A 19,330-nucleotide genomic window follows, 5' to 3' on the forward strand; every position below is an offset into this window, starting at 1 on the left:
AAATTCTCTGTGTTAGTATCTACCCCCTCTGCTTTGAGGCTGTCCCACTTATCTATCACCCTCCTAAACTTCCTTATGTTACATTTAAGTCTCTGACCCTCTAGTATCTAACATTTCCAGCAACCTAGATCTTGTGCGGCTGTGCCTGGAAATAATTAGAGATGCCCCGATTTACACAGAGCAGCTGCTATGATTCATTTGTAACACCAGCCACCAAGCTGCATCAAAGACATTGATGTCATTCAGACCTCCTTCAATAACAGACTAGTCTTATGTAATAATCACTCAGCCTGCATTCAGATCAGTGAAACATGACGTCTGTCACAACCTGTGATGCCCTCACCATTGCCTAGGTAACCTTGCAGTCTAGAAAACCTTTTCATTCAATTCTTTCAGTCAAGCACATGATGGCAGGGGGCTTTCATCCCAAGACGCGCAATTATTAAACGCACAATGATGTCGTAATCAACCCACAGAGGTCCCCTGCAGCTCACGAAACACCGCACTCGCTATCCCGCCATTACGTCATCGCTCCCAAGCGCACTCTTCGCAAGATACTACAATCCCCGTCATGCTCCAGAAAGGCAGAACCTCTAAGGAACACGTTTAACGTGGTGGGCGTGGCTATCTGGCTAAGCCCCTCCCAATTCTCCGCGGCCGCCATGTTAATGTTAACGATGACAGGAAGGAGAAGCTGGTGACTGCCGAGCCGGCTGCGGGTGCACAGAAGGGCAGTGGCGATATTTACGTTTTCGAACGAGGGCTCCGCCGCAGATAGATCATTTCCAGACTCACGGCCTCCCCCTGGGCTCGGTACTGGGGCGACGCAGTTGGTTTGCCTGGGGAATGAAGCTGTAAAGTGGTCGCACTGACTGGGGGTCGCTGCTGTGAAGACTCGCCGTGTTAATCCCTCCTCTAGAGTTATTTATAGACAGGAACAAGGAGTTATTTGTTTTATTATCAGCCTTCTAGTTGAGCCCGGATCAGACAGGATCTCCCCTTGTATCCGCGGGCTCCTCCTGGTTAACCTTCTCCTGGCTCTGGAGTGAAACTTTACATTAGTGTTTAGCTCGTTACACGAGAGAGCGAGCGAGATCTCCGCGTTTCACCCCCGGGGGGCAGTTACTGAATTCCTTCATTTACCACCTTAGTGCTCTGCCTGCTAAACGGTGCGCAGATCCGATCATCAAAAACAAAGGTGGATTTAAAGCCCATGTCAGAGCCCTGGTGCCCTCTCTCCACTGATCACCGTGCGGGGCATCTCCACTGGATTTAAAGGGATCCTCGTAAAAATACCTTCACTCTATCCGGGACCGAGTGGGGCTTTAACGCGGTGCAAGACCTTCTCGTAACTGGCTGTGCCCTCCCGTATTGTCAAGATGTCAAGCCCTGTGCCGGTGGATATGGTAAGAAGCGCATCTGCCCTGCTGTCCGATGGGGGGTTATATAGAGGAATATGACATTTCCAAATCAGATCAATGCTGTAATTGGCTTAATGTAGATTGCATTTCCTTGTTTAGTGCACAGAAGGGGACAGACACGGGTGATGTCAATGTAATGTGCTTATAGTGCTTTCATGGAAGAGATCTATTAACCTCATAAAGATCAATAAGATCTAAACCTATAGAATTACTGATAACCTATAGATATGTACAATGTAGAGGCTAATCCAGTGTGGGGGGTTTAAACATGTGTACGGCTAAACCATATAGCGCAAGACCGTGGGCTGATTGAGTCTTTACATTGGGAATAATGAGCAGACTAGATGGGCCGAGCGGTTATTATCTGCCGTCAAATTCTGTGTTTCTAACCCGGTATTATTTATCACGCTTCCTAAGATCCCCTTTATTCCATTATCTGCTATACTGCGAGGTTAACTGCTTGTGACCCTGTCATGGCGTATACTGATCCCCATTTGTTTAATGCTGGTGATATTTTATTATTTTAACCCCCTATTGGCGCCAACAATTCTTACAGCGCATACTTTCAAAGGGTCTGACAAACTAAGACAAACCGATACATTAAATAAAGTGGCCCTGCACGCCAGCTTCCTGGTTCAGCGATCCTTTATATATTTTGTCATGAGAATAGAAATAAAGAGGAAGAAAATGTAAATAACGGTGAAATCTGTAAAAGCGCTTTACGTTTATTGATATAGCTCCGGCAGCGCTGTTATAAGGACGATTTACAATGATAGGATTAACATACATTAAACATGCTGGTGCAAAAGGTAAAGAGGCTACTGTTCTTGGGAGCTTACAATCTACAAGTATATGTCTCAACTCCCAAAAAAACATATTTTTACTGAACATCCTCTTTAGTGATCTGTTTTAAAACTCATTTTTGCTTAAAAAGTGTCAACAATGAAGTTTCTACATGCTGTTAAATGTTTCGTTTGGAGGTCCGCGCGTTAATCGTTGGCATTTTTTATGCAAACAATCTTATAGCGAAACTATAAATTCGCCCAGGGCTAGAGCCGTAGCTCGGGAATCCGATCTGCCGGTCCTTAAAAGTATAACTGTGTGATCTTCCAGCAGGTGGCCGGCTGAGCACTATGGGAGTTTTAGTCACAATCATTACAGTGTTTTTTCTTTTGGTATCGTTGAGGCTGTTTGTGGCCCTTTTGGCCCACGTAATGCATTTGCGATCTGGATATTGACATCTTTTAACTTAAGGGACATGGGACTTTTTAAGAATGCCATTCCTCTGTCTTTGACCCACTAACTGGATCAGTCAATAGTGGAAATGTAATCATCATCGTGTGTAATGATTGCTGGATTTATCAATCCTACTAAAGTTTTATGTGTGATTACCCCCGGGGGGATTTGCGTAGGGCTCCCGGTGTCCAATCTCGGTCGTAAACCCCCCTCGACTTTTACATTCTGGTTTAATAAAGTAAAGCGCCGATCCCAGGCCCTTCGAAAGCAGCGGCGAATGCGTTTCGAGTGCATTGATTTAACGTTCAGCCCCGATCAGTGCGCTTTCACGATATCCGCAGGGCAATTCATTGATTTGTTGCCTGTTAGAATTAGTCTTGTACCCTGGAAGTGACTCAGACCTTCTTTAAATGCGTCTTCCGCGTGTACTCCGTAGCCACCGGTATCGCGTGCTGCCCCGCGCAGGTTCAAAGTTAAAAAATAAATAAATAAAAAGTCTTAAATGCTGTGATTGATTGTATTTGCATGTATGGAAAATGAAAAACGGATGCAAGGTACTCGCTGTCATCTTCCCGACTGTGCATTTTTATCCTCGGGAATTATCATATTTTGTCATAAATACGAGCTTCTCTGGAGAGAACGCAGCACAAGTTGCTTTGGAAGGTGTTGGAGTTTCGGATCTGGAATGTTGGTATTTCGAGCCATAATGTTCTGATGTTACATAATACTGGAATGTTGTGTTGGGGGCTTCGTAGAAAGCTATATATTCTCTCTCCAATGGTGCCGTTAAACACATTACTGCAGCTATTTGAATAATTCATTGACCAGTGATTAAAGGGATTGCTCATGACAATAGCCTGTTGTCCACTCGTCCGTTTTGTCCAGATCTTGCTGTATTTAAACACTTAAATCCTTTCTTTGTGCCGTTCGTGGTCCTCTGGGCTTTTTCTTAACCACTTCAATTCCACATGGATTTCTGAATTCTAAAGATTTTTCTTGCTCTGACAGAGGAGGTTCATACATTGTAGCGACTCAGATTATGTGAAGACCATAATGGATGGTCCAGAATGGTAACTAATTGTCAACTTCTTATAATAAGGTTGAGTTCTTCTTGGTGCAGACTGTAGATTGGTTCACTTCGCAGTCATATCGTCAGTACACTGGCAAATGATCTTGGCCATTGGCTGGCTTTAGGATCGGATCAGTAGGTCCCGGGCACCGTTCCCAAGTAAGCCCTTTTTATAGCACGGCCTTTTACAAACGAATACTCCGGCAAACAATTAATGGTCTTATCCAGGCTATAATTTGCCATTCCCTTAACCACAGTTGATTATGCGGTGTTGAGGCTGTCACTGCCCTGGGTGTGAGTAAATAAACTGCTCTGCACAATGGATATGAAAAAGGTGTATTTGGGCAGCACATTCCAAGAGCTGGCCCACCAGTTTTCAATAGCGGGTTATTCCGTACCCTGCTGTTTACTCTGGTAGTTCTATTGATCCGGCGTAAAAGAATCCATTAGGCCCCATGCAGTGAGCGTATAATTCCTCTTTTCAGAGGCGAGGAATGAGGGGTAGGAGCCGAAGTATGTGCCTTCCCCTTTCTCTCCGAGGGAGAGCTGGTTAATGACCCGCTGCAAAGAATGCAGAGCTATATCAGAGGGAAGAAAGTCTTGACATGTCATTAACGGAGCACGTGTATGATTAACTCGGCTGCTCCAGCTTTGATACTGGACTCTACTTGCTATAGTTCCTTGCTTCTACCTAGCTTTTACCTTTTTTTGCTGAAAAGTTACTGTTGCAAATCTGGTTTCCAAAATCCAGCCTATCACAATGCACGATCTAGCATAAAATTAGCATACAATTCTATCCGCGTAGAATAGTTTCAAGGTCCAGGCGATACCATAATATTATGGCAATGTATCTATGTGTTGTATATCTTTGGGTTGCTGCTTAGTCACTCACATTGCATCAAATGCAGATTTTACTTCTACACTAACTAAACATCAATGTTACTGCCTTTTTTAAATTTTTTTTCCCTCTTCAACGTTTCTGTAGAAAAATGGGGGAATGGTGACAGTTGGCAAAAATGTGTACTGTCCTGTGATAGGTGACTGCGGACGTCGTATATAATGATTTCTGCAAGCCCTTATTCCAGCGTATTTAGGTTTATATCGGCACAGATATACCATTCACAAAATGCTTTGTTCATTCATTCGAGTAATTGTAATCATACCTTGTCTGGAATGAATTTCATTGTTATGTATTTCATGCTTGGCGCCTTCTGTCTGATTTTCTATGCCGTGGTTGCTGCGTTGCTGATTAGAGCTCCTTGTTAGGAGGTTTCTATTGAATTAACGGTTTGCAGTAGGTTGCCTTTCTTGCGGTTTAATACGACATTGAATATGAAACATGCTTTAAGGAAATTCAGTGTATTTTGGGGTTGAGAGGCTTAAAGGATATTTCCAGATGAATTTGAACGATTAACCCGTGACCTTTTCATTTGCTTATACAATTAGCTTGGTGTAATTCAGTTAGTGATCTGTGTTTTTGTTTGGAGCTCTTGTGTTTCTGCATCCTGAGCTGGTTATGCTCTGATAACCTTAAAATAAGGGTCAACAAATTTGGTATGGATCTGGAAGCCAGGCCAAAAAATTTAGGAGCCTGTTTTGTTTGTTTTTTACCATACTGTAATATATTCAACACCACGCTATCCAACAACATACACACAACAACTGGCTAACACTATATAAAAATACACCCTCTAACACTGAAACTGGCATTACAATACCGTAGACATAGTCTGGCACTATACATTTTCACATATAGACACAGCACGCACACACATACACACATACAGTGCTCCTCCTCGTGGAGACCTGCAACACCACTACCTATCTTCTGGCACCCTACGCCAGTGCCGGATTCACAATGGCAGCCCTGGCCAATTTTTACCCCCTTGTCCCACATAAGCCTTGAGCGCCAGGAAGTGTTTTCTAGTTTCCATGGCAACCTGGCTCTCGTGGTTTGTTGAGTCCAACCTTAAAGCACATTCAAAATAACATGGTAAATGAGCAGTATACACAGATTCGATTGAAAAGGCCTTTTACACAGCTTTAAAACGTTATATTTGCCCCTGTGGTATTTTTTCTTCTGTAGCTCAAGTATGCAATAAATAATAATAATAATAATAAAGTATGCAGTGCAATTGGAACATCACTCCTATGTTCCAATTGCACCTTGTTTTAGTTTGTAAGATTGGAAGAGACCTCTTCAAATTATGTGTGTGTGTGTATGTATATGTATGTATATATATGTATATGTGTATATATATGTATATGTGTATATATATATATGCCCTCAGCATGGTCCTTTACTTTTTGCAAATCAAATCTATGCAATGTATTTGCTCCTTCCATGTAGACAACATATTGTATGCTGGTTAGTAGACATGAACATATCTGTATGGTTTACACACTATATTTCAGCTGTCACGTTCTAGTATTTCTGATAGCCTTTCATGGCCAGCACTATCCCCCCTCCAAACTCTTAGCATATGCTGCAAAGGCTGAATATAGAATGGCGATGAGGGCAGAATAATTGATTGCGAGGAACGCTGCGGAAGTCTGCCTCACGTGTAATTTTACAGCAGATTCCAGTAAATCCCAGAAGCCGATTTTAGCGTATTATTCATATCTTTAAATGACAGAATTATTGATTTCTATAAATTATAAATGACGGACTAATTTAGGGGCTATCTGCTGAATGAATGTGTCCACCATGTTAAATGATTATTTGCTTTTGCACCCTCGTAGTACCGGTGATGGGATAAATAACCTTAAAACCCCAGTGCGTATAGAATACCGCGTGCCTTGGGAATGGCCAAAGCTTCGTATAGTTTGATCAGATGGAGGCGACTGTTTAAAGGGAAACCGGCCACTTTATGTCCTCTTCAAGTTAACCCCCCTCCCTTAGAAATGTATGGTGAGATGCCAACCTGCTTTAGTCCCGTGGGGTCTCAATAAGATTAATATCATGCCAGTGAAATGCTCCTTGGATTTCACAACAACAAACAGCTTCTGTATGGGATGTTAAAGTCCATTTGTGACATTGGTATATACGCTATTATGTCACGTGTGATGTAATCACACTGAAATGTAGGAGGGTTCCAGCTTGGGGGCGCCTGGGGATGATGTGCAAAGTTAAATTCTTTATCCTAAACCCCTATAATTTAAAGAGCTTAATTCTTTATTAAGAAATTTGATGGGAGTTCCCATTAAAGCTCTGTATATTCAATTAAGGGCATGTTGTCGCTCACAATAGTGGACATGCAGAATGTTTACAGAACAAAGTTCATGCCTCTGACGCATGCATTTACATAGGTGGGCATAACATTGCACTTTTTTCACGCGTGCCAATGTTTTTTTGCATTTTATTTGATGCTTTTTTTTTTTTTAGCGAGGAGTGAATTTTTTTTTTTACATTTTTTTTTTACATTTTTTTTTTGTTCGAGTTATTTTTTTCTGGTGGGGGGCTGCACTAAAGAACATCCAGTCCTCTTGCTGGCCTTTTAGCTTGGGGCAGGGGGGGTTCAACCAGAAGATAAAAGGAAGGAACCCAGAAGATAAAGGTTGAGGACTCTCTTGCCCTCTGTGGCTCTTCTATAATTTGGCTCTGTAATATCTCCAGTTTTTATGTATTTTTTTTATTTCAATGAAGCTCTGCAAGTCTTCAATAAAAGTCCACGTAATGCCAATAAGCCAAAAAGGAAAATCATCAAAAATATCTTTAGTAGTCCATTGTGTCTTTACTATTTGTTTGTCCTACATTCATATCTTTTAGTGTTTGCAACTACTTACTTTCTCTGTCTCTGTGTATATAAAGTAGGGAAACCTTAAGAGGTTTGAAGTGGTTTTGCTGTTCTAGGGACCTCATTACTTAGCCATAGCTGCACACCTAGAGCTCCCGTCTCATTGATATATTGTGAAGACCGTAGCCGCTCCTTGATATTGTGAAGACCGTGGCTACTGGTGGCTTTCCCTCATAAGCCAATAACGCCGGAATTTGGCAAACCATAATAACTTATGAAGTATACTTATGACTTAATTGAATACATAGTTACTGGAGAAGTCTTTAGTTAGGATACTTCTTTGTGATACGCTGTATGATTAATGTAACTAACAACTACTCATTGATCTGTTGCCTTCTATACAATAGTTTAGGGATGGGACGTATATTTGCTGTCCCGGCTTGAGAATGTCAGCCTTGACAACCTATTTATATACAAGTAAACAGGCAACCCTTCCCGTGTTTCTGCAACACTTGGGTTAACGCCTAAAACTATTTGCCTGGCTTGGTCATAACACATTACGCATTTATTTATTACAAATACATGATTTTCTATAGATTGGATAGCTGTTGGGGACATATGGAAATATTTTCTGCTTTGTTCTTTGTTTCTCTTTCTCCTTTGTATGTGCCGCTTTACCAAATGGTATACAGTAAATCATGTGATTTTGGTCTTTATTTGAAAGCACGCTTTTTAGCTAGTTGATATTTAATCTTTAAATAGATGAAGTTACCAGTCTGTGCTGATGAGGATCCCGTGAGAAACAGAATTAGAGCCTCCAGCCATGGGCGGATGGGGAGATAGGATAGAGATGTCTTTTAACTGTATAGGGTAAGGATAATGGCATAACCATAAATCAATTCTTTAGTATGAACTAGAATCTTCTTTAGGTATCCATTGTCGGATTGTAGAAGACCTGTAGCTATACATCTTATTGTTGGAATGTGTTGACCCGCTAAAATGTGTAATGACGTCCTACAGACTCTTCTCAGGGATCAATGTATCTTCCACTTTGGCCAACATACTCGTGGAATGTAATGTGGCCATTTTGGTGAGTTCGGTTCCTAGTGTTTGTCTTTTTGCTTGTAGCTTTCCTCCAATGCTTGCGCATCTGCTGGTGGGGAGACATTTTGTTTCGGACACGATGCAGAAGGCGAGAGCTGATTTCCAGGGCAGCGTCCTCCTCTTAGCAGAACTTCAGTATCTCATTTTTTGTATCAGTCTGCTCATTTAGTAATTTCCAGGGTTATTCTACCAGTCATCAAGAGTAGCATTGCCATTTTCCAGGGTACAGAATAAAATAGGCTTTGCTACTATAAGTGAAAAGGTGCTGGATGAAAGCCATCTCTCTCCTGCCACCCAACAAAACATACAATCTGATTTTGGGGCCCTGCTGAGATGACTAATATGTACACACAACAAAGCAAGAGATCAGCACACGCCCAACAGATACTATTTAAAAGAAATACTATCTGAGACAAAAATGTTGGCAGTTCCATCTCATTAAATAGCCGTATATTCCTTAACCGCCATTATGTCAAAGTACCCCAATTTATGGCGAGTCCTATTTAATCCTAACATCGCTATATTCCTTACCAAGGAGCTGAATTAGTGGGGGCTGTGCTGCCTTTTAACCCACTGAGACCCTCATGCAATTTAAAGCCATCTCTGGACACTATTAATGATGCGCCTGTGGGCAGAACCTACAAATATGCACACAAAAAATATACAAAAAGGGGAGAACATAACCTGAACACTTAAAAATCACATTTTGGGGTACATGCTATATACAGATGTAGCACTCCTTTTTTCTAACTCATAATAGGAAACCGACTTCCAATAATCTAAATGGGGATTTGTTTACTTAACAGAGAAAATCTGCAATGTTTCTGGATGACGGGTCTCCTGTAAAGGACATTCAAATTTATGCATGGTAGCAAATATATATATATCAACTAATAGCTCCCATTTTTCCACCCCCAATAACTGTTTTTCCAAAAAAAAAAATGTTGTAATGATGCCGAAGAGGATTTTCCTTGACATTTCCACGGTTTCTTCACATCCCATTTCACAGCGCCATTATCAAAGAGCAGATTCTGCAGGATTTAATCAAATGAGTATTAAATACCAGTTGGGGATTTCAGATGTGCGGAGCAGCATTTGAAATCACTCCCTTTGTGATGAGTGACCAGATTGTGTGCGTTGGTAAGCCCCTGGCTACCAGTGGGCAATGCTCGTTTTGTTATGCTGTTTTTTGGCTCTTTTAAATAAATTCAGAATTACGAGTCAGAGTAAATGAAAGCATCGTCCTCTGAATAACTCAACGTGGTTTGATGGATAATTCAGTATACAGAAGTAACCGCAAACTTGTGTAAGATCCGTTTGCCGTTCTTGTCTATGACACTGATGCATTTAATGAACGAATACTCATAATGCGATATTAACCATTATTTTTCACCGCTCCGGCATGACATTTCTTTGCGCATAATCTGCTGTATAGGTCGGCTACAGGTGCACGACTTTGCGGGGAATGTTAAAGTCTGCTATTAATCTGCCGCATATTGTGAGAGCTTTGACAGCCTTAATAGCTACTCATCGAGCATTCTTATGCTAATATGTGACAAGTTTAGCCAACAATCTGCATGCGCTTCTATTCCAAGTGTGAGATGGCACTGTCCATGAATCAGATAATGCTTTGTTGAGACACCTGCAATTTATTTTACGCATCCACGAAGCATTCTGTACACTCGTCACTTGTAAGATAATTTAATTATTAGATTGAGTCCTATACATTTTTTATTTTTGCAAAAAGAGTGTTGGCAAAGACAAATGTAAGCAAGTAACACAGTGATTCCGTCACCCCTCTACTTATCCTTCCTGGTTTTGATCCAAAAGAAGACCAAAAAATAACCTCAATTAAGCTAATTTTCAGGTTTTACCACTTAGGGAAAAAAAACTTTGTTGACCTTGGGTTTATTCTATAAATGTATAGCCCTGTATGTTCTGCTCTTATATAAAAATATCCATACGCTTTCTGAAGGCATCCATTTTATGTGATATCAGCTCTCTTGGCAGTGAATTCTATACCTTTATTGTAGTGCTGAAACAACGAATCGATAAAATCGATAATAATCGATAACGGAAATCGTTGTCGACGATTTCCGTTATCGATTAATCGAGTGATCGATTCGTTGTTGGAGCACTCGGCTCCTTTTACTTACCTCCGCGAGCGTTCCCCGCTTCTGCTACACGCTCTGCAGTCTCCGCCTTCTAGCTACGTGACGGATGTGACGCGTTCCGGAGGTAAGTATTCTTCATGTTTATGTGCACAGATCGCACAGAGCCACTCGCACAGAGCGGTTCGCTCTGTGCGAGTGGCTCCATTCGCACAGAGCGGTTCGCTCTGTGCGAGTGGCTCCATTCGCACAGAGCGGTTCGCTCTGTGCGAGTGGCTCCATTCGCACAGAGCGGTTCGCTCTGTGCGAGTGGCTCCATTCGCACAGAGCGGTTCGCGGGGGTGGGGGTCCACGGTGGGGTGGGGGTGGGGTTTCAGGGGATGCAGGGTGTGAGTGTGGGTGCAGGGCAGAGTGGGGGTGGGGGTGCAGGGCAGAGTGGGGGTGGGGGGTGCAGGGCAGGAGACTGGGTGCAGAGCAGAGTGGGGGTGGGGATGCAGGGTGTGAGTGTGGGTGCAGGGCAGAGTGGGAGACTGGGTGCAGGGCAGAGTGGGGGTGGGGATGCAGGGCAGGGTGTGAGTGTGGGTGCAGGGCAGAGTGGGTGCAGGGCAGAGTGGGTGCAGGGCAGAGTGGGTGCAGGGCAGAGTGTGAGTGTGGGGGCAGGGCTGGGTGCAGGGCAGAGTTGGAGACTGGGTGCAGGGGCACAGTGCAAAGTGCTGGGTGCAAAGTGCCAGTGCTGGGTGCAAAGTGCCAGTGCTGGGTACAAAGTGCCAGGGCTGGGTGCAAAGTGCAAAGTGCTGGTGCAAAGTGCTGAGTGCTGTGTACAAAGTGCTTGCTGGGTGCAAAGTGCCAGGGCTGGGGCAAAGTGCTGGGTGCAAAGTGCCAGGGCTGGGGCAAAGTGCTGGGTGCAAAGTGCCAGGGCTGGGGCAAAGTGCTGGGTGCAAAGTGCTGGGTGCTGGGTGCAAAGTGCTGAGTGCTGGGTGCAAAGTGCCAGGGCTGGGTGCAAAGTGCCAGGGCTGGGTGCAAAGTGCCAGGGCTGGGTGCAAAGTGCTGGGTGCAAAGTGCTGGGTGCAAAGTGCTGGGTGCAAAGTGCTGGGTGCAAAGTGCCAGGGCTGGGGCAAAGTTTCTTGAACAGTAATAGTCCACCTCTTTTCAGAATGTTTGGGGTTATTTTGTTTCATAAATATTGTGTTTGGGTTCTTGTACTTTGAAAATATTGTTTTTTATTACATCATAACAAAATAAGAATGTTAATGTAAATTTTAAGTTGTTTTTTAACATCCAGTTCATTAAATTATTTTAAATAAACGAAAAATTTGCATATTGTTTTTTTTATCCGATTAATCGATTAATCGAAAAAATAATCGGCCAACTAATCGATTATTAAAATAATCGTTAGTTGCAGCCCTACTTTATTGCCCTTACTGTAAAGAATCCCCTCCTTTTGTTGTGTAGACAATCTTTGTTCTTCCAGTCCGAGGATGTCCTCTGAGACTTTGTACATTTCTGTTAAGAGAGCTCTTTATGTTGGCCCTGCGCATACTTATACAATGTGTGACAGTCATGTAGGATTGGTGGTGGAAGAGAGGTATGTTTCTCCTAGATTCCTTTCCTATGTGGAGTAACACCTGAGTCTTCCACCTGCTAGGTAATTAATTTAGGTGAATGAGAGGGTGGATATAAAAGGGAAGCCAGGAGGGCAGGTAGTTCTCTGGCTGAGGACACAGAAAGCCTGTCTGTGGGAGAGACATGTGAGTAAAGGTTGCTGGACATATTATTGTTAAGTTGGCAGAGAGAAGCTCTCCAGCTGGTAGTGAGGGACATCCTTTGTATAGTAAGTGCCGGACAGGCAAGGTTTTTCTTTTGTTGCTGTGTTGTTTAGTTGTTGTTTGTCTTTGCAACCTTTCCAATAAACCTGACCCTGTGTCAGATTGCACAAACCTACTGCTGTTTGCCTGGTGTGAATGAAGACGGACACTTGTCCCTTGTCCTCAGCGAGGGGCGATCCCAGACCTACCTCACAAATGTTATAATAATCCCTCTAAGATGCCATTTTTCTACTGTATATAGATGCAACTTTTTTGTCTCTCTTCATAACCAAGATCTTCCAACCCCTTTATTAACTGTGTAGCCCTCCTTTGCACCTTCTTCATCCATAAAGTCCTGGTATATCATCCCAGTGAGTCTAATATAAAAAGTCATAGGACCTCTTCCACTAGGTATGACCTCATACCGTGTGCACAATGTTCTCCAGCATATGGTGCCCATGCAACATTGGGCTAGGAATCGGTCCGCACCATGCCTCATGTCCTTATCTTCTTGTCTCTGCCAAGACTTCTGCAAGTACGCTGGAAACGTGTGCATTCTGAAAGTCAAGGAAGAGTTGTTCTTAAACATCACCATATGGATTTCGTGTTGCTGTCGGTAAAATACAAGATAACGCAATCCAAATTGCCATATGTTCTCATTGATGGTTCATTTTAATGACCTTGGCCACACAAGAGGATCAGAATGCAGTTAGTTTGGTTTGCAAACAACGTGGTTCCATTTCCTGAACGTTTCTCAATAAGCAGCCAGGTCCGCTAGATACCTGAGCTGTCTAATCCGGAACTACAAATATCACTATTTGTAGGAAAACTTTGGAGAGGGTTTCCTTGTGGCTTCTTTTTACTTCTGCTACATGGAAGGGGATTCTGCATTTTAAGGCTATTAAAGGAGCCCCTTTACTCCGAAGCAGAGACAATTGTAGATCTTAAGCTTTCTTTCTTTCTTTCTGTTTTTTTTTTTTTTAAATGTAATTTATAGTTAAATCTCCTTAAGCACGATCAGACTTTTTGTGACTTTTTTGCTGCAAAGAGTCAGGTTTCTGAGCATTATATATATTTTGTGTATGAGCTGACCTCTTACTTCAAGCCCCTGTAGGAGTCATGTCGTAATATAATCTCTGTAGTGAAGGCAGACACCGGTCACCTGAATATTGTGAATTCAAATGGAAATATATTATACACAGGAACGTAGGCATGCGCAGAACACCCATTCTACTGAATAAAGGACTTTGCTAATAACATGGAGCTCCAAGCCGACCTGCAATACCCTTATGTTATGTACAGTGTAATTTATTCTTTGTAATACATGAGTGGATTCATAAGCTAAAAGACTAATCCTATTTGACTAAAACAATTAGGATTTGTTTTATCTTCCTAGCTCGGCCATTCATATAATACGGCCATTGGAGCCGCTCTTACTCATGCGTTATATTGTCAAATCTGCATTTTAAAGTTATTTTTTTATAAATATAAACGTGGTGAAGTCGGCTAACTGAACTAGACCTTCTCCCAGCAGTATACGCAACGGCTCTGCTTCTACCTACTTAATTAAAGCGAATGCACAAACCCTACTGCGTTTGGATGTGGAAGAACGTAGAGGTGACGCCATGTTCCACGTGATCAAGCTGATGTGTGGAGGAGGCCGCTCTATATTTATTGAACAAAGCCAGTTTCTATTGGAAAAGTTGTATGTTAAGGCATTCCCCTTTCGTACATCTGAGAAAGATACAGTGTACATCTTCAAAAGTCATGCGTTTCCGTCATGGTGAATTTTTTTCATTGCGGATTGAAGACAGGCTGTATTTTAATGATTTGGGGAAACCGTAGCTAGAGGCTACTCACTTTCCATGAGAAACGTTTTCACGGATTTGTTTGGCTAATAGTCTGTCCTGGGAAAAGTGTCTTTCATTCCATCCCCCCTCCTTTCCCTTGTGAAATCAAAGTATTGGTATTTAAAAGCTGCTTATGGGGTTTTTGGGATGTAGCGTTGTGTAAAAAATAAAAAAGCTTTAAATATGATTTTCCATATTTTATTCTTCATTATTTTTCCATGGATGCTTAACATTTTATGTACCATTTGTTTAGACACTGCGATTAAGCCAAGTGAAAACGAGATTTTCCGTTTTTATTCACCACTTGTTCTTTAAAACACTAATTAAGCCACTGCCATATATGATGGATAGATATATATACATATAATTATGATATATAGAATAAAACAAGAATTGAGTTGACTTTTTGAGGCGTCTCGGTTCATTCTGTCAAACAAAACACTTTTCTAGGTTTAATCGTTCATGACCCCAAGTGCTGACTGACTACAGAAGTCCTACGAACAATGACCGACCCTTTCGACAGTTTCTACAGTATCTGGCCAGCCAAGTCATTAAAGTCTCAAACTCTGCTGCTCCATGAGATGACTGTCACCGGGAATGAAAAGTGCACCACTTGCTTACGCAAAATGCTTGCCAAGAGACTCTTCCGCTTACGGCATTAGAGTGTTGGGATCATTTTTTTTCGCCGGCTGTGTATTTGAGGTTCATCATAACAATGTTTGAGTTGATAGATTCCCCGTGCAAAGACAATCGGAGACGAGATGTAGAGTCCGCTTCGTGGTAATGCTTGCATTCTGCTCTATAAGTTTCATATATAAATGCACATATTAATCTATATTGCCTGTCCCGTGTTACCTTTTAAAGGTGAACTGTTGCATTTCTGGCTGTCAATCAGAATTACACTTCTGTATATCATATGGCGTGTTTGGCTTTTCTGTATATAAATGTAACTGTTCCTTGTTTTACGTACTGTGCTCTGTGGGAGCTGCTACGTTGATTTGTTTTGTGTTTTAAGTTGTTCACTTGCCCTAAGATATTTTTAGAATAGATTTACAGAGAAATTAAAACCCCCAGCAATTTGAAAGCTGGAAGCATATGCCCAATGTAAGAGAGCCCAGGAGGCATATTGCCGTTTGGGCTTACGGTAGACTTCCGATGCAGTCGCTGAGGAATTGTGGGAATTAGAAGAAAATGTCCATGAAATGCCCTGTCTGTGCTGAGTGGGCTCCCTCTGGGTCTGAGCTGGTTTCTGCACTGTGACGTATACCCTGTGTATTGGCCATAATAATTTCCTATTAACGCAACAGAAAGTAAAGTGAAACTCCGCCGGGAATTGTTGGGGAGGGCAGAATTTCATTCTAATACACAATTCCTCTGTCAGAATTCATGAATTATGCAAATTGCTATCTAGAAAAGAAATTGAACATTACATTTGTACTTAGTTATGTTTAAGCAAAGATCTGATTATCTAAAATGCTGATGGCAGATTCCCTTTATACCGGATTCTATACTCATTTTAATTATCTTTACAGTAAACAAAATGCAGAAACCGTCAATCACCCTCCTTAATGGCGAAGATACTGGCAGCCACAGAAAATCCTAGGCTGTCGGGATCAAGAAGCCCCTTGCCTTCTCTCCCCCTGACATGCTTGCGTCTTTACATACGTCTTTGCCACCCATTTGCAATATAGCCATGGTTAATTATTGAAATACTTCAGTTTGGCTGTCCGCAAACCCGCATTTTGATCATTTAGAGCAATGCATTATATAGAATGGCATGATCCCCTTTATCAAGGGTCAGCTTGCACACTCTTCATGGTTGATCCACAATTTTTGTGCAAGTACCCCATCTACCATTTCTGTACAGAAATCTGGTGTCGTTTCTGTGTGAGGAGATTGTTGGAGAGATTTTGCCGTCTATATGCCTTCTCTTTCGGATTGTCTGTGTGGCATTCACTGGAGTATTTTGGTTAGGGGTTGCTTGATCCGGGCAGCGCTGTAGACGCTTCTCACCAGTTATGTCTGCTGTCCTCTACGCAGTTATCTTATCTCGACCGCGCTCTTCCTAAGGATGTGCAGCTGGTTCCCCACCACGGACCTCCCTACCTGGTCATCCCAGAATATGCTACTGCTGGGAATTTCATAACTTTAGAGATTTTACAATCTGATTCCATACCTTGGTAAATCAAGTTTTTGATTCTTTCACAGAGTAGTTTGTTTCTGGAATTATGTACTTCAATTCCTAGTGCTTTGATGAATTTATTATAGTGTGTATGTAAGTATATATCCATACATAAATGATCTCCCTAAATCCATAATTACTGTATTATGTGTATAATATAGGGCTGCAACAACTAATCGATAATAATCGATGATGAAATTCGTTGGCAACGAATTTCATTATCGATTAGTTGAATCGATTATTATCGATTATAAAATGAGGGTTTTTTCAGAGCAAACGCTCTGAAAAATCCCCCTCATTATATAATCCGTTTAGTCTGACTCACCGTCTCACAGCAGCAGCTCCTACTTACTCCCCCTCCCTGTAATCACTGTGACAACTGGCCCCGCCCCTTCCTTCTCCAGGCCAGAACCACATGGCTGTGACACTCATCTAACTGTAAGTATATGTATGTATATGTATGTGTATATATATATATATATATATATATATATATATATATATATATAATGTGTGTGTGTGTGTGTATATATATATATAAATATATAATGTGTATATATGTATGTAATATATATATATATATATATATATATATATATATATATATATATATATATATATATATATATATATATATATATATATATATATATTTGGGCTACTGAAAGTTAGGGGAGGTGGGGGTTAATTTAGGGGCAGTTATGGTTAGTGGGGTGTTTAGGGTTCATTTAGGGGCAGTTATGGTTAATTGGGTGTTTAGGGTTAATTTAGGGGCAGTTATGTTAATAGGGTGTTTAGGGTTAATTTAGGAGCAGCTGTGGTTAATGGGGTGTTTGGGGTTAATTTGAGGCAGTTGTGGTTAATGGTGTGTTTAGGGTTAATTTAGGGGGTGCTGTGGTTGATGGGGTCTTTAGGGTTAATTTAGGGGATGCTGTGGTTAAGGGGGTGTTAAGGGTTAATTTAGAGGCAGTTATGGTTAATGGGGAGTTTAGGGTTAATTTAGGGGAATCTAAATCCTGGGGGCAGTGAAGTGACATATCTGGGGGTATAAGGCATATACAGTATATAAGGCATATGTGGGGAGGGCAGTGTGGCATGTCTGGGGAGGACGGAGTGGTGTATCAGGGTGTATAAGGCATATCTGGGGGTAGAGTGGCATATCTGGGGGTAGAGAAGTGGCATGTCTGGGAGGCAGGGTGGCATGTCTGGGGAGGATGGAGTGGGGTATCGGGATATAAGGCGTATCAGGCACAGTGGCAGATGTGGGAGGCAGCGTGGCATATGTGGGAGGCATTGTGGAGTGGCAGATGTGGGAGGCAGCATGGCGTGGCATATGTGGGGAGGGCAGGGTGGCATGTCTGGGGAGGATGGAGTGGTGTTTCAGGGGGTATAAGGCGTATCAGGCACTGTGGCATGTGGGGGGTAGAGTGGAGTGGCAGATGTGGGAGGCAGCGTGGAGTGGCAGATGTGGGAGGCAGCGTGGAGTGGCAGATGTGGGAGGCAGCGTGGAGTGGCAGATGTGGGAGGCAGCGTGGAGTGGCAGATGTGGGAGGCAGCGTGGAGTGGCAGATGTGGGAGGCAGCGTGGTGTGGTATATGTGGGAGGCAGCGTGGAGTGCTGTGGTAGGCAGCGTGGCATATGTGGGGGGGCAGCATGGCATGTCTGGGAGGCAGCGTAGCAAGCCTGGGCTCAAATGTGCATATATTGGGGGGCTGGTTGGGAAATAAAGACAAGAAATGTATTATCGAAGTTTTTTTATTCTGCTGTTTGTATTTAACATCATTTGTTTAGTAAATTATACTAAATAAATGAAAAATTTACATTCATTTTTTTTATCCGATTAATCGATTAATCGAAAAAATAATCCGCCAACTAATCGATTATTAAAATAATCGTTAGTTGCAGCCCTAGTATAATATGATGCATGCTTCTGGTTCATTTCACTTATTGTCGCTATCTTTGCCATGTCATTGCTCTCTGTTAAGTGGCCAAAGATGTTGATCTGTTCTACAGTTTGTATACATTAGCGCATCCGTATATAAATTGCCCAGTAAATATTCTATATGTAAGCTGTAACGTTGGCACTGCTTGTTTTCATCTCTGCGCTGACGCATGCCTCTCAATGTCCTTGGTCTTGGGAAGCTGCTATGATCAGTTTCCTCCTGACTTCCCATCAAGATGGTTAAATGTGGCCGGTTTTCTGTCCAAAGAAATCCATGGAGAATGAAAACAGGAAATGCCTTTAAACCAAAAGTAATTATTAGCACGCAGTTGAAACTGTAGAGAAGATGGAAAAGCACACGGTTTGTGAAACGACCCAAGTTTGTGAAATTGTGGTATTTGTATAGCTGCTTGAGCCGGCGTCGGATAGAATCAAACGCCTGATTCAGCCGCACCTCGTGAAAAAAGAAGCCGGGTCGGGTCAAAGTCCTATATAGTCAGCATTTTTAATTATGTAGCAGGCACAGCCCCCCCACACTGGACCCCCATTAGCTCGAGCCCAAACCGTCTATCACGTTCTCTCCCACATTAATAGCTTCTTTTTTGGAAGCTGAAGGGTGACCATAACTGGTGGCCAGGGGATCAAAAGTTGCTGTTTTGTATGGTAAAGAAGATTTTTGGACTTTGACCCTTTTCTGCTTGTTTTATAGCGAAATACCCACTTATGTTAAATGTCATCAGAGTGGGTTTTACAGTGCTGTCAGCGTTTGTCCAACCCTTCATTGATTTTTTCACATGATTATCAAAGTTACAGAGACTCCCAAATACTGTGTATGTTGGAAGATTTTTTTCCGGTTAGACATTAGTATAAAAA

General features: G+C 42.2%; 1 protein-coding gene across 1 annotated transcript in view; it reads left to right on the forward strand.

Annotated features, from left to right (window-relative positions):
• The first annotated feature begins 653 nt into the window (after window positions 1-653).
• The window catches only part of UBL3 (ubiquitin like 3), a 59,537-nt gene continuing 40,860 nt past the window's right edge, over window positions 654-19,330 (forward strand). Inside the window, exon 1 of the mRNA XM_053456378.1 lies at window positions 654-1,406. Within this exon, the coding sequence (XP_053312353.1) occupies window positions 1,380-1,406 (27 nt within the window). The 5' untranslated portion in view covers window positions 654-1,379. The remainder of the gene's footprint in view (window positions 1,407-19,330) is intronic.

This window comes from Spea bombifrons, chromosome 2 (assembly GCF_027358695.1).
Source record: "Spea bombifrons isolate aSpeBom1 chromosome 2, aSpeBom1.2.pri, whole genome shotgun sequence".
Lineage (NCBI taxonomy): Eukaryota > Metazoa > Chordata > Amphibia > Anura > Pelobatidae > Spea > Spea bombifrons.